The sequence below is a fragment of the Erithacus rubecula genome, assembly GCF_903797595.1.
Source record: "Erithacus rubecula genome assembly, chromosome: 28".
In the NCBI taxonomy this organism is placed as follows: domain Eukaryota; kingdom Metazoa; phylum Chordata; class Aves; order Passeriformes; family Muscicapidae; genus Erithacus; species Erithacus rubecula.
In genome coordinates this window covers 2451065-2465800 of record NC_136680.1, presented here as the reverse complement: position 1 = coordinate 2465800, position 14736 = coordinate 2451065, and the positions used below count along the sequence as shown (strand labels likewise).

At 58.1% G+C, this 14736-nt stretch overlaps 2 protein-coding genes across 4 annotated transcripts; one reads left to right on the top strand and one right to left on the bottom strand.

Annotated features, from left to right (window-relative positions):
* Window positions 1–55: 55 nt before the first annotated feature.
* On the top strand, window positions 56–6563 carry FGF22 (fibroblast growth factor 22; the record flags this gene model as incomplete). Of its 2 annotated transcripts, none has more annotated exons than XM_079328349.1 (3): window positions 56–327; window positions 3160–3263; window positions 3482–6563. In XM_079328349.1, the coding sequence occupies exons 1-3, from the start codon at window positions 57–59 to the stop codon at window positions 3674–3676; spliced, it is 570 nt and encodes a 189-aa protein (XP_079184475.1). In that variant the 5' UTR covers window position 56. The 2 variants fall into 2 exon arrangements, with proteins under 2 accessions (XP_079184475.1, XP_079184476.1); XM_079328350.1 differs by having other exon boundaries at window positions 3485–3676.
* Window positions 3654–13418, bottom strand: RNF126 (ring finger protein 126). 2 transcript variants are annotated; one of them, XM_079328343.1, is made up of 9 exons: window positions 13290–13418; window positions 10639–10697; window positions 9327–9390; window positions 8618–8859; window positions 8023–8091; window positions 7873–7942; window positions 7564–7657; window positions 7035–7150; window positions 3654–3701 (listed from the first exon to the last, which is right to left on the bottom strand). In XM_079328343.1, the coding sequence occupies exons 1-9, from the start codon at window positions 13362–13364 to the stop codon at window positions 3669–3671; spliced, it is 822 nt and encodes a 273-aa protein (XP_079184469.1). In that variant the 5' UTR covers window positions 13365–13418; the 3' UTR covers window positions 3654–3668. The 2 variants fall into 2 exon arrangements, with proteins under 2 accessions (XP_079184469.1, XP_079184468.1); XM_079328342.1 differs by lacking the exon at window positions 3654–3701 and adding an exon at window positions 6408–6819 and having other exon boundaries at window positions 13290–13413.
* Window positions 13419–14736: the final 1318 nt, after the last annotated feature.

Here is a 14736-nt window from a genome sequence, read left to right as displayed (position 1 = left end):
ATCCCTGGCCGGTCGCCGTCGGGGCCGGTCGCCGGTCGCCGGTCGCCGCCGTGGCCATGGCCCATCGCCCGTCGCCCGCCGCCCGCCTGCCGCCCGCCGCCATGAGGCGCGGGGGCCCCGCCGCTATCGCCGCTTGCCTCGCCGGGGCACTCGCCGTGCTGGCGGGGCCGGGCAGTGCCACCGGGACCGGCCGGCGGCCCCCCCGCAGCTACGGGCATCTGGAGGGCGACGTGCGCTGGCGGCGGCTCTTCTCCGCCACCCGCTTCTTCCTGCGCATCGACGGCGGCGGCGGCGTGGAGGGGACGCGCTGGAGGGAGCGGCCGGGCAGTGAGTGGGGACGGGACCGGGACGGGGCACAGCCGGGATCTGGGGCCGCCCCCCGCCCACGGCGGGCGAGAGCCCGATCCTGCCGGCTGCCGGGGCTGCGGCAGAGACGGGAGCTACCGGGGCTGGACCGGGGCGGAGGCTGGACGGAGGGTGGGCGGCAGGACCCCTCAATGCTCGGCCCGGAGAGACCTGCGGAGCTTTCCCTCTGGGGAAATCTCAACCAAAGTGCCAAGTCCTCCGAGGACGCGAGAGCCTGTCCCCGCTGTCCCCGCTGTCCCCGCTGTCCCCGCCGTCCCCGCCGGCCGGGGCACGCCGCTCCTGGAGCGCAACCGGCACCGGCTCCCGTTGCCACTGTCACCGCACTGTGGGAGCCGTGGGAGAGGCGCGGACACCGGCGGGCACTGCCCAGGGACCCGGAGTTGCTTTTCCAGCAGCTGGGGTGTCCTAGGGGGTCTCTCGGGGGTCCTTTGTCCCATCTCGTCCTGGCAGTTCACGATGGCCCCCTGCCCTGCCTTCCCCATGGACTGGGAGGATCTGATCGTTCCCCCACTAACACACTGGGGGGGAAAAATGCTGAGGAAAAGGGGGGAAATTGGAAGTTTTGCCGTGATGCTGGTACCAGAATGGGCATCTGTCAGACATGGGACAGCAGAACGTTCCCATCGGAGATGAGAATGGAGCAGCCGCTGCCTGCAGAGTGGGTTGGGATTCAACCCAAAGATAGCTGGGTGGGCAGAGGGACAGAGTTCCCAAGGACGTGGCAGTCACTGCATGACTTCAGTAAGAGTGCCCGGGCATCAGCCACCCATCGGGGTGCAGTGCCCCAGATCCTGGGACAAGGATGGGGACACCAAGCTGGCAGGACAATAGCTGGACAAGGAGGGGGATATTGGGGGCCTTGGGAAAGGGGATTGCCTGAGCATTCCCCCAGGTGCCCTGACACGGTGTTGGGGTTTGAGGCAGGAGGGCTGCAGCACCCCCAGCCCACCTGCTGGTCCAGCAGGGGCTGCCCTGTCTCCCAGCCAGCACAGGATTCCTCCCAGCAGCCACAGGACACGGGAGCCAAGCCCAGCTCAGGGAACCCTCCTGTGGTGTCGGAGGTTGTCGGGAGTCCCGACCAGGCACACTGCCAATACAAAGCACCCCAACACGTTCCCTCGATGGTGTGGCCATAGGACCTGGCAGGCAGAGCAGCTCCGGGCTGTGCATGAGGCTCACTCTGCTTATCTGTGTGCGCCTGGGCTGGGCGCGGGCTCTGCTCCACAACCCTCGCAGAAGCTGCTGGACCAGCCCCACTGGCAGCTCTAGGGTGGCGGGGGCTCTTCCAGGGACTCCTCCACCTCACGCCCTGCATCTGCCCCAGCCTCCTCGAGACCCCTCTGGGGCTGAGTCTGAGACTGGGAGCACTGGGAGCTTGCTCTGACCAGGTACTGGCCAGGCACCTGCAAACAAAGGGCGGCAGAGCCGGCCGGAGCACTGGGAACAGAAGGGGGTTATTTTTAGAAAAGCGCAAGTCCTTATAAATAGCAGCAGCTTCAGACAGTGATCAAGTGGGATGGATTCACAGGCATTCGCTCAGCCCTTCCCTCCACAGCCCTCGTCAGTGGCTTCCCTGGGCCGAGCCCTGCGAGTCCCGGTAGCAGCACTGAAGCAGCCGGGCTGAAAATCCCCGAGGAGCCGAACGCTCGGGAGCCCATCACGCTGCCCCAGTGCTGCATCCACCTGTCCGCTCCCAGCTCCCGCAGGCAGGTGATGCCCGGGGAATGCCAGCAGCTCCGGAGATTGATGAAAGCCCTTGCCCAGGCGCTGCAGCCCCCACGCTGTATGTGCCGCCACCAGCCAGAACCTCTGCGTGTTCTCCCACCCTGTCCAGCCCCTACAGTGGTGTCCTTAGGCAGATGCTGCTGTGGCTCCAGCCCTCCCTGCTGCCCTTGCCACACTGCTCTCCATGGACATTCCTCCTCCCCTTCCCAGCGCGCCGTGTGCCTGGCGGGCGGCAGGGCGGGCAGCGGCACTCCGGGCTGGCCGGCGTGAGGCAGTGCAGGAATCCAGGGGCCCTGATGATGCTCTGGGTGTTTCCCGTGCCAGAGCCGCTGGTCTGACCACATGCCTTTCCCATTAGCGGCCGAGCCGGAGCTCGGCGGTCGGGGCACACACACGCCAGCTCAGCTGTGGTTTCACAGCCTGGCTGCAGCCGCCCCCCGGGCTCATCCTCACGTCCTGCAGCTCTCCTCCACCGGTCAGCCCGCAGTGCCGGGCACGGAGCTGCTTGCCCTCGCTTGTGCCACCAGGCAATCGGGCATCCATGGACAGCACTGTCCTGGCCCATTCCTGCCCCCGCAGACCTCTGCCCGCGTGCCTTTTTCCACCGAAACACGATGTGTGCTGTTGCTGCCACCCCCACGCACACTTTGCCCCTCCAAGAGCCATGCCAGCCTCAGTGCCCTGCGTGTGCCGGGGCCAGGCGCTGCGGGAGGCGGGTCAGGTCCCCGGGGCACTGTGGTCACGCTGGGGATGGATGCACGGGCAAAGCTGCCAGAGGAGGGAGGACACAGATGAGGTTGTGCTTGGCAGTGCTCCCACACAGCCCGGCTCCTGGGAAGTGGCTGGACCCTGGGGAGGAGAGGAGTAAAGATCAAACCTTCCTTGGATCAGAGGTTCCCCCTCCCACTCCCAGCTTGGGCAGCAGCCCTTGCTCTTCTGGCTGCTCTGGCTCTGGGTGAGGATCAGCAGCTCCCTCCCTCTGGAGGGACACTGTGGCCACAGACCCAGAGCTCCTGTGGGGGTTTGCCTGTCCCTCCCTGGCTCATGCCATGCATCCCTGTCCCGCAGGCATCGTTGAGATCCGGTCGGTGCGTGTCGGCGTCGTGGCCATCCGGGCAGTGCACACCGGCTTCTACCTGGCCATGAACAAGCGGGGGAGGCTCTACGGGTCGGTAGGTCGGACGCTGCCTCCTGGGAGGGACTGCACCAGAGTCAGAGACTCAGGGCAGAGTTGGAGCAGGGTCCTGGTTTCCCATGCCCAACAGGGGATTGCACCCACCAACCCCCTCTGCCTTCCAGGGACCAGGGAGGAGCCAGGGTACTGCCCTGCTCCACTCTTGGAGTCCCAGCTGAGCAGAGCCACCCCTCACCCCCTTCCCTTTCCTGCCAGAAGGAGTTCAGCCCCAACTGCAAGTTCACGGAGCGCATTGAAGAGAACGGCTACAACACCTACGCGTCGCTGCGCTGGCGGCACCGCGGCCGCCCCATGTTCCTCTCGCTCAACAGCAAGGGCAGGCCACAGCGAGGGGGCAAGACACGCCGGCAGCACCTCTCCACACACTTCCTCCCCATGCTCGTCAGCTGAACACCGTGGGCAGCTCCGGATGGTTCTGTAGAAAAAAAAAAAACAAACGAAAAATGTTATTTTATTTATGTATATATCTATTTTTTTTTTCTATTTATTGCTGTATTTTTAATGCACGGCAAAGGATGGATGTATAAGGCAGATGCTGCAGACTCAGTTGCATGGGGTTGTGGCTTGCTCCCATTGTTCCCCTGGTGCAGCCTGGTGTGGTGCAGCCAGGGAGCAGAGCTGGAGCAGGGGCCAGGATGTACCAGCGGGTTGTCTGTGTACAAACACCCATGGCAATTAAAGCTGTGTTCATGGTATAGAACAGGAGCAGGTCTTGGAGCTTTGATGGTGAACTTGGCTTGGGATGGGAGGGATTGGCTCTGGTGTGGTTGTGGCTGCAGCCACCAGTGTCATCCCTGCTGCTGTTGGCACAGAGCCCAGCTGGGCCTTTGCCACATCCAGCTTTGCATCGACCCCCACCCACCTGCAGGAAAACAGCAATGGTGGTTCAGTGGTACAAGAGGGAACAGACACAGCTCTGGGCTGCCCCTGGCCACAGCCAGTACTGGTGAGTTCTGCAGCTCAGCTCTGCACCCTCATCCCCAGCAAAAACAAGGCTGAGACAGTGGACAGTGGTGAGGACCAGCCCCTCACCTGGAGGGCAGCGTAGCCAGGAATAGCACCTGCACCTCAGCCTCCTGGCCAAGGTACATCCCTGTGCCACCTCATGCCTGCTGTGGCCAGGCCCAGCATCCCGGTCACTGTCACGTCAGACAGAGCAATGGCCCCAGCAAAAACCACCAAACTCGTTCCATTTCTGACCCAACCAGCTCCAAACGAGTCTGAGAGGGAACAGCCACTGCATTAACCATGTGGTGACTGTGGTGAGCCCCTGCCAGATGGGCAGCAGCTGCCATGCACCCACCCAGGACTTTGCTCAGCCCACTTGAAACCCATCTGAGCACTGCTCACACATGAGAAATCATCCCCAAGAGCCTGGGGGAGCCAGGAACCCCCTACCCACAGCTGAAACACAGTGGGAGAGGGAAGGTTTTTCCAGGTCTCTTGCTTTGGTGACTAAACAGCAAAGCCTTCCCTTGGTGTCAGGTCAGCCGATGGACACGTGTGGGTTCAGCCAGGACCTTCTTGCTGCCGCCCACCTCACCAGCCCAGGCTTGTGGCTCAACCCCTGGCAGAGGATGAGCCATTAACCCCGACACACCAATCCTGAGATAAACCTTCCTGGGAGATGAAAGGCGCCGCCTCGCTGCCTGGCCAAGCCAAGGAAGAAAAACAGTCCGGACAAGTCGCTCCCTGCCAGCCCCTGGCCCTGGCACAGCTGGTGACACTTTCTCCAACAAACCAGCTTCTTGTGTTCTGAAATGGCTCGAGAAAGGCCAAACTGTGCTTCTCCCTCCTCTAGGAGGTTCAGCTCTTCTCAGCAAGCTCGTGCAAAGGCCAGGTCCTGGGGTGATGCTGCTTTAGAAGAGACCCAAGCTCTGCTGGAGCTAGCACCTTCCCCAGCAGCCCCAGCCCACTCCCGGGGCCCCAAAAACCAAGGAAGAGGCAGTGAAGCCCCAGACTGCCCCAAAACCCCCCACCCACTTCCCTGGCAGTTTCTCCTATGATCAGCTCTGGCCTCTGCCACAGAGCAGTCTCAACAAGGGGTACCATCATGAACTCCCTTTGGGAAAGAGGGGTGTGACCCTTTAGGAGACATCCTGACCACCCCAAGTCCCTGTGAGGGGAAGGGGCAGGGGCTCCTGGAGACTGGATGGTGAGAGCTCCTCCTCTCATGCCTCAGGGCCCAGGAAGCAAGGACATGGCAGGGAGTCACTGCCCGCTCGATCAGGTGACATTCTTGTCATTCTCTGAGCTCCAGTTCTGTCACAGAAGCTGAGTCACAAACATACCTGGATATTTGTCTCTCTCTCCTTGTTTTAATCAGCTCTATTTTAAGTAGCTTTGCAATACATTTTTTTTTTTCCAAAATGTTGTTTTCCTGGTAATTACTCGGTCACAATGAGATTTGCTGGTCCTCGTTCTGCTGCACACCCAGTCCTGTGTTGGCCCAGCAGAACAGCCTGCCCCAGCTGCGAGGAGGGGCAGGACTGTAAGGGGAAGAAGGTGTAAAAAATAGAAAATACCAGGCGAGGATGCTTCCAGCTGCAATCCTTGGCTACCTGTGCAGTGATCCACAGGCTGGCAGTGGCTCCCACCGGAATTCCCAGCACGCAGGAGGGCTCAGAGAGGCCCAGCCTGCCTGGGGAAGGCAGGACAGCTTGGTGGCCTCAGAGCTTACCCTGTAGCTTTCCTCAAATCATGCATAACGGCTCGCAGAGCTGAAATGTCCATTTATTGACAACAGTAATAATTTAAGATTATAAAAACCCCTTTCAGTGTTGAGTATCAGCGGGCGAGGTTATAAAGAGAAATAAAAGGGACTTGAGATGGGACAGGGAAGGATCCCGGGGTCTACTTGAGAGTTCCTGTTTCAGTGACAGCTATTGATCCTCCCCAGATGGCGATCCTGGGGGGAGGCAACATTCTTATGCTTCCATTTTAGCCTTCAATCTCCAAAGCAGTAAAGATAGTATCCAAGGGGAGGAGGAGCAAAAGAAATAAAAGAAAGAGATCTCAAATTCAAACCCATACAAACAACCTTTCCATTCGGGATTCAACCACTCGCTCAGCACCTTGGGGTTCCCAGCCGGGGAGCGCAGCAGCCTCGCACTGCAATGGGTAAAGTCCACGCAAAGAGGATGTTTTTATTGACAGACAGAGCTCTTTCCCCCCTTTTTCATCACAGAACTTGAGGCTTCTCATCTCTGAAGGACCCAGAGTCTCCGTGTCTTCAGAAATCAAAAGGAAATTCTGGGGGCATTGCTCCTGTCTTGTCCCCTCCCCTCGTTCTGCTCTGGAAGCCCCTTTGGCTGCTCGAGGTGGCCAGGGAGGGAGGGGGAACAGTGGAAGGGCCCCGGGGACAGAGGGTGCATTAAGATTCATGAGTTGTTCGATGAGTTTTCATTACTTGGTGAGCTGGAGGAAGAGGAGGAGGAGGAGGATGACGAGAAGTTCATCCCTGTGAGTCCTGGGGGGTTTGTGGCAGTGTTTTGTCCACTTAAACTTTTCCGGCAGACGGGACACGTGTCATGCTTTGGGGAGCAGACAAAAAACAAAACAAGAAATACAGGAAATGGGATTAGAAACACAATAGGGAAGCAGCACTGGAGGAATGGGCTGGGATTACACTCCATCCTCTGACCACAGGCTGCTCGTGCTCAGGCCTCATCATGGAGGTAGGAAAATATTTACAGAGGAGAGCAGGACCAGACAAAGCCCCCACACCCCAGCACTGCCCTGCACTCACCTGCTCCAGCCACGGGACGATGCAGCCATCATGGAACAGGTGATTGCACGGTAACTGCCGCACGCTCTCCCCCACTGTGTAGTCTTCCTTACACACAGGGCACTCCAACCCGGAATCTGCATCACACAGGGAAAGCCAAGCCCAGCTGAGCCAAGGAGGAGAGAACAACGAGCAAAGCCTCTGACTCAGGACTCATCATCCCTCTCCCCTTCCCCTCCACTGCTCCATGCCTGTCAGGAGGAAAGCTTGGTGCTCTGCAGTCCCCACACCATCACCACACCTCTGCCTGCCCCAGGTATGCCTCCATCTCATCCACACCAAACTTCTCACAACCTCCCCAGGGCAAATCCATTGAGCCTATACTGCTCTTTTTTGTGTGAGTGTAACAGAGCCCCCTTCAGCCCTCTGCCCACTTTGAAATGTTTTATGCCTCAAAAGGTACACGCTGACAAAATTCAAGTCCCAAGAAAACATTACACAGAGCTTCCAGGGAGCACTCTGTGCACGACTCCATGGAGCAGACACATACCTACGTGCTCCTGTGTGATCTGTATGGTGGGGAGGGCCTGGATCTTCTCTTTGTCCGCTGGCGGCGGTCCAGTGTTTTCAAACTGATTCAGTAACTGGAAAAACAACCAGCCAGGCAGGCAGAAGAGAGAGGTGAGCTCAGCAGCACACAGAATCCACTCGTTTCCTGAGCCAGGGCACTTGGACCCCGCACTGTGGATCCTTTCTCATTCCAGTTCCTGCAGCCCCTCATTCCCTGCACCACCACAGGTGCTGCCCCTCCTGCAGCACCACACAGGAGGATGGACACTGTGGTGAATCTCAGTTTTACCTGTGTGATAATCGCATCCAGGCCATTGGCACCCCAAGCATAGTCCATTGGATTTGAGTGCAGGACTCCCCTGAAGAGCAAGGACAGCAAGTCAGTTCATTCTGCAGCACTGAGACACTATCAGAGAGAGCAGCACATCCTCCAACTCACCAAGGGCCCAGGCCTAGGTTTGGAATTGTGGTCGGTGCAATAATTCCATTGACCAGCTGCTGGATAATTCTGAAAGACAAGAAAACCAGGATTGTGTAAGAATTAAAGTTTGCTGGCTTCCAGCCCAGCACACCAGCGTGGAGGGAGAGGCTGAATAAGCTGAATACTGTCACATTGTTGGGAGCAATTAAAAATACCCTACAGCAATTGCAATGGCAGCTTATGGAGTGATCTGACACTGATAAAGATTCAGTATTTGATTCATAAGGGGACAATTCCTGACATGATGGGGAGCGGCTCCCAGGATGCACTCACACAAACACTACTGTTCTGGTGTTCCTTTCTGTTTCCTCAGCAGCAAGTACAACATTTTTGCACCATCTGCAAATGACCAGGGAATATTTTCCACAGGACAAACTCCCAGCCACAGTCCATGCCACCGCTTGGCACAAACAACCCCAACAAACCCCAAACAGCAGCTACCGACAGGCTCAGGCGGGACACAGACAGCAGTGCTGGAGAGCTTTGGGATGCTCCTCCCATAAGCCAGGAGAAAAGGTGAGGAACAACAGAGTTGTTGCAGAGTGGTTCTCACCCTTCCAGCGTGGGGACGCCCTCGTGCCTGCCCGAGGCTCGGCGCGTGGCCAGGCGGGCGCGGGGCTGCCTGGCGCCGTAGCGGTGCCGCGACTGGTGCTCGCGCTCCCGCCGGTTCTCAGAGTCCCGGTTGTCTTCTGGCTGCACGTTGGACCCGAAGGGAAACTCAAAGCTGTCGTCAAAGAACCCGAAAGCAAACTGGCCATAGCCCTGGGGCAAGGTGAACAAGTGCTGGTCCACGTTCTGGGAGGGAGGGAATGCAGAGAACAGGCTGTGAGGAGGGACAGCCCTCGGCTCCCACAGGAACCCCAGCCCTGGGGGGACACCAGCGCCCTCAGCAGCAGCTCAGTGAGGAACAGACACTGGAACTGCACACGAAGGCAGAAATAATCACAGCTCCCTGGTTTCTCTTTGGTGTGTCACTGCTGCTTCTGAGCTGAGGCTACTGCATAGCAACACACCCAAATTCTGCTCTCCAAATCCTGCTGAGCCCCCTCACGACGGGAATCAGCTACGAGTGATGGTCCTACGTAACACACACAGCAAAAATATGGTATGTGGAGATTTCAGGAGCAGCATGTGGAGGATATTAATTCCTCCTTTTCAAATTCTGTCATGATCCGGGGAACGTTTGAACAATGCACTATTGGAAAAATCCTCAATCCAACAGCGAAGCAGAAGGTACTGGAAGAGAGAAAGGACTTGCTCACCTCAAAAGGATGCCTGCTCTGATCAGTGGCTGACGTAGAGGAGCTGGTCTCGTTGTCAGCATTCCTATGGGGAATGAAGAGCAATGGTAATCTTCTCACAGCAGCTTCCATGGCTTTTCTGCCCCTCTCCCATTCCAGGGCAGAGGAAGCTCAACAGAACCTGGTCCTCCCCCAGCTGCTGATTTTCTGACTGCTGACGTCAATTTTCCCTCCTCAAACCTTTCATTCTCCCACACCTCACCCATTTCTCCCTACTCTGTCAGATCTCATGAAGCTGCAGGGAAGTGCCTGAACCATGATGTCAAGTGAGGATTTCCCCACAATCCATCTCAAACACACCAGCTAATCCTCCAGAGCACCAGGAAGACTTAAGGCACAAACGCTGATCGCTGTGACCCCAAGACACATAAGACTAATCTTGAATCAAAGAAACTTCTTTACTGCAGAGGCACGTAACCCAACGGCTCAGGATATTGGGAAAACTCTAGATGTTGTCAGACTTCTGCTTTCAGAGCTGCAGGAACATTTCCTCTCAGAACAAAGCTTTGCATGCACAGCACCAAAACCACTGAGATTCAGCAACTACGTGACTCTCCCAGGATCACAGGGAATCACCAAAACAGTCAGGATCAGCCAGGATGGATTTTCAGGCTTCAGGGTTGATGTGGTCAAACCAAACATCACCTGCTCAGTGCAGAAGCCCCAGGCCATGCAGACCACCACAATCAGCAGGCAGCAACACTCACTTCCCCTGGCCTGTCCTGGAGCCAGTCACAGTTGGGGCCCCATAAACAGGACTGAAATATTTTAAGACATTCCTGCTATTTCTGCCACCAGCGGCAGCAGAGCAGCACAGAAATGCAGATCTCACTGCCCCAGGGCAGAGTCCAAAGTCTCAGCCACAACATTTTGCTGTTCATCCCCAACACAGTCACTACTTAAACAGAGGTGTCCCTGCACTCACCGTTCCCAGAGCCCTCTCTCTGAGGTTATCTCTGCCCTGATGACTCAGGTCAGAGCCACCACACAGCACAGGGAAAGTCTCCATACCACTTCTTCATGTTTGTTTGAAACCAAACCATTCCTACTCCAGCCCTCAGCAGAGATGTCAGATGCTCAGGATTGCCATGGAAGATTTGCCTGTGGATGCTAACTTTGCCAAACAAAGCATTGTATTCCAAAAGTGAGGAAAGATGAGCCAAAGCAGAAGCAATAGAAATGGTGCATTTTTATCAAACATTGCCTGTGAACTAGGAAGAGAGCAAAGTAACCTGGGCTCACTGGAGCACCAGCTCCTGGGGCAGCACATTACCTCGGCTCCTCAGGAAGCTCTTCAATAAAACCAGACTCACACCGTGGGCAGATGTAGTCCTGCAGGAGAAGACACACCAGGTGAGAGAAGGAAGGTACCTCAGAGCTGCAGGGTGTGACAGGGTGGGACAGTCCTGCAGTCTGCCATCCCCAGCACATGCCACGAGCCAGAGAGACCCCAGACCCCAGCATTGGCCTTCCTGAGCCAGTGAGGCCAGAGCTCAGCCTGAGCTTGTGGGAGCTCAGCTTAAGAATGATGATTAATCCCCAGTACAGACACAACATTTAGCTACCAGCTGATGCAGTTCCAGTGAAGTGAAAGTGAAACCCCCCAATGCTCCCTGCGCAGCAGCTCTCAAACTTTGCCCAGCTGGGTGTTTTGGGAAGCAGGAAACAAGTGGGAAAGGCAGCAGGGACTCAGCAAGGCTGTGGTGCTCAGAGAGGCTGAATGGTCCCTGTCACTAACACAGCCTGGGGTTCAGGGACACTCTGGGTCATTCTGCAGCCAGGACCTCATACTCCCACACCTAGAGGTCATTACAGGAGTGACCTATTAGCACCCCAGTCCCCTGAGCACTGAGCATGCCAGGGACAGACACGCTGAGTGTGACAGCCACTTCCTCATGATCCTGGGGTTACTGAGAAATTCATCCTCTAACAACACCCTGCCCTGGGCAGAGCAGCCCAGAACACTAGAGACCCTGAAAGGGAACTGTTTCACTTTCCAGTGCTTGAGAAGCAGCACTGAGCCAACCCCACACCCTGCCCCACAGCAGGAACACACCACCCCAAATCCCTGTGCTGGCAGAGCCAAACTCAGCACAGAAGGCATTTAAGAGCTTCTAAAAATAATGCCACTTCCTTTTGCTGCTGTGTAGGAATTGGCACAGCCCTTAGCCAGACTGAGGGATTCCCCCAAGGAGTTGAGGATGCTGATGAGCCCTTGGGGTCACTCCTCTGGCCCCTGCAGCTGATCCTGATAAGACCCCAGGGAAGGAGCACAGCTTGGAGCCACTGCATGTGCCCCATGTGCCCTGGGAGAGATGGGAGCTCTGAGACTCAGGAACAGACTGGGAGAGGTGGCTGCTCCCTCTCCCACACAGGACTCCCTGTCTGCTGCTGTGGAACAACTGTCTCTGCACCACTGACATCAAGTCTGAGCACAGGGACTCCTGTGTGAGCACAGGGAACACAGCCCATGAAACCCCTTTTGTGTTGCCCCCACCAACACCAGCTGGTGGGGACACAAGTGGCATGGAGGTGAATGACTGTGGCCTGAGCACGCTGCTCCAGGGAGCTGCTGTGTGTTGTGTGTGCCCATGTGCTCCCAGCCAGCTCCCAGCACATGGATCAGCACATTCCTCTGCAGCTGGAACAGCACAAATGTCAAAGTTTGTTGTTTCTCGGGCTGTTTGAGTCCCTCCTTTGGCAGCTCTGGTTACTGTGCCTGCAGATGGTGAGTGAAACCCCAGTAAAGCCTGAGTAAACCCAGATCCCCAAAACAAGCTCATGAACTCACAGACCTGAGCCCCCCAAACAAAGAGGACCCATTCCCTGCCTGGCTCAGTCTGGCCAAGAGTGCCCAGCTGGCACAGCCAGGTGTGCCCAGCCAAGTGCACACAACCAGATGAGAGCACAGCCCAGCACGGGGTGTTTGAACAGAAATAAAGAACAGATTTTTCTGGGTTACCTCCTGGCTCCTGCCCACAGCCCATGTGTGCTCAGCAGGAGCAGATCAGGAGTTTGTCCTCACTCTTACACACGAGCTGGGAGCCCCAGCATTGCCCACCCTGGCCCAAACAAGAGGGCAAAAGGACAAATCACACGTCACAAACCAACCACCCCCGGCAGGGACAGCTCTGCTTGTCCTCAGAGGCTTTTCAAGCTGAGTGCCAGCAGCCAGCAACGATTTTGGGGACAAGGTGCTGTAAAAAGTGTCAGGATAAAGAGACCAGCAGGACTCTCCAGATCACATTTAACATCTCAGGAAGCCAGATCCTCCCCAACAGCTCACACTCCTTTTCCACCCACACCAAGGACAAGCTCCACACACGCCGGATTTCGGTGTGTGACTAAAGCACCTGCCCAGGTGCCTACACAGCACTTCTATGTATTACCGTGCACCTTCCCGCGCCCCAGCAGCCACCACCGCGGGGCTTTGGTCATAAAAAACAACCGAGAAACCCCCCAGCACCTGGCGGCGCTTCGCCTGGCAGCGGATGGGGTCAGGCTGCTCGGGCTGGGGGTGCCAGAGCTGGACTCCCGGCCCGGCCCGGCTCCGCGGGGCTGCTGGAGAGCTCGAACCGCCGCGGGCCGAACCCCGTGCGGGCCGAACAGAACCGGGAGCCGCTCCCGCCGCGGCTCGCCCAGCTGCTGCCCCTCGGCCAGGCCGGCCCGTCCCTCCGCACGCCCTCTCCCCTCGCCGCCGCAGCCCCGTTCGCTCGCTGGGGACACCATGCCCAGCCGCTCTCGACGCCCCCGAGCCGCGGTGCCACGGGCGGAGCCGCACAGGGCGCCCCCCCGCCTCCCCGCCGCTCAGGCCACCTGGGCCCCTCAGGCCTCGCCCCCACGTGCCCGCCGCCTCGGGGCCCCCGCCCGGCCCTGCCCGCACTCCCGGCCCTCCCCGGAGACCCTCCCCGATCCTCCGCTCACGGGCAGGCGCGGGGCGATCTCGGCCGAGCAGCAATGGCAGAAGAACCGGCCCGGCTGCGGCGACGCCTCCGCCATCTTCCCTACCCGCCGGCCCCGCCCCCCGCGCGCGCCGCGGCGCCGACGGCGGCTGAGGGGGGACAAGGGACAACGCGCGGTGCAAACGCGGAGGGGGGAAAAGGGCTGAGGGGGCGGGGGTTTTGTCATATAAGGTGAGTGGGCGGTGATTTGACCATATAAGGCGATGGGGCGTGGCCAGGGAAGCGGCGGGATTGTATCCCCGGTTCCGGGACCCCCCCCCCCCTATTTCGGGAACCCCCCCATCTTTCCTTCTCCCCTCCACCCCCGGCTTCCTGATCCCTGTCTCAGCCCCGCCGGACCCCCGAGCTTTAAAAGGTCAAAAGCTGATTTAATAATTTATTTGATTCTTGAAAGATGAGGAAAAAATGAGCTGGGGAGAGATTGAGTCCCCAGAAAGGAAGAAAAAGGGATATTCCCAGTGAAAATCTCGGGAGTTGCTTCAAGTTCCAATAGCCCCAAAGCAACTGGAATGTTCCATTTTGGCAGAACACTCTCAGGTTGGGTGTTTTCCCCAAATCTTGCCCCTTGGAAGCTGGAGGTTTCTCGGGAGGTTTTTAGGGTTGAGAGGTGTAATCTCGATTTTTGGAACCTTAGAATCCCACCTGCGGCACTGTTCAGGGTCAGCGTTCTGCCCAGGCTGCGGCTTTTGAGAGATCAGAGGCTCTGCCTGGCCCTCACTGGGGTCCCAAGTCTCAGGGGCTGTTGTGTGGCACTAACGAGCAAGGATTTTGGGGTGGTGTGACTGGGGAGATTTTGGGGTATCCACGCAGTGAGGTTGTGATGTTTCGGGGGAAGAGGATGGTGAGGCTGCTGGGCAGGATTGGAATGGCAGAACTGTGAGATTTTTAGGGTTCTGCATGGTGGGACTGTGAGGTCTCGGGCTTCGAGCCCGCGACACCAGCCCTGCTCCCAGCAGGTGGCATCTTCAGCCCAGGATTTGCTGCTCCAGCTTTGCCGGGTGATGGAGCCGGGGAGGGATTTGTGGAGCAGCTCAGGAGCCGTGGAAATCTCGGCAGAACCCCCCACCCCTCCCCGCGCTGCGGGGTGACAGGGACAAGGACATCGTAAGCTGGACACCGGTGGGACACAGCGCTTGAGGGCTGGGTCACCGGTCAGCAGCTGGGGAGGGCTCGGTGGCCGTGTGAGAATTGCAGCTGTGGGACAGACTGGCAGAGTTCAGTGGCTGATCGATGATCCCGGCCGCTGATAAGGCACGTTGGCATTTATTTATTTACTGGTGATGAGGAAACTGCTGCTCCCGTAACCCTTTTATTCAGGAGGTGGGTCCAGACAGTGCGTCGAGCCGGGAGCCAGACAGAGCCCGGAGCTCAGCGCAGAGCCCGCGGCTGCGGATGGGGCATTTCACACC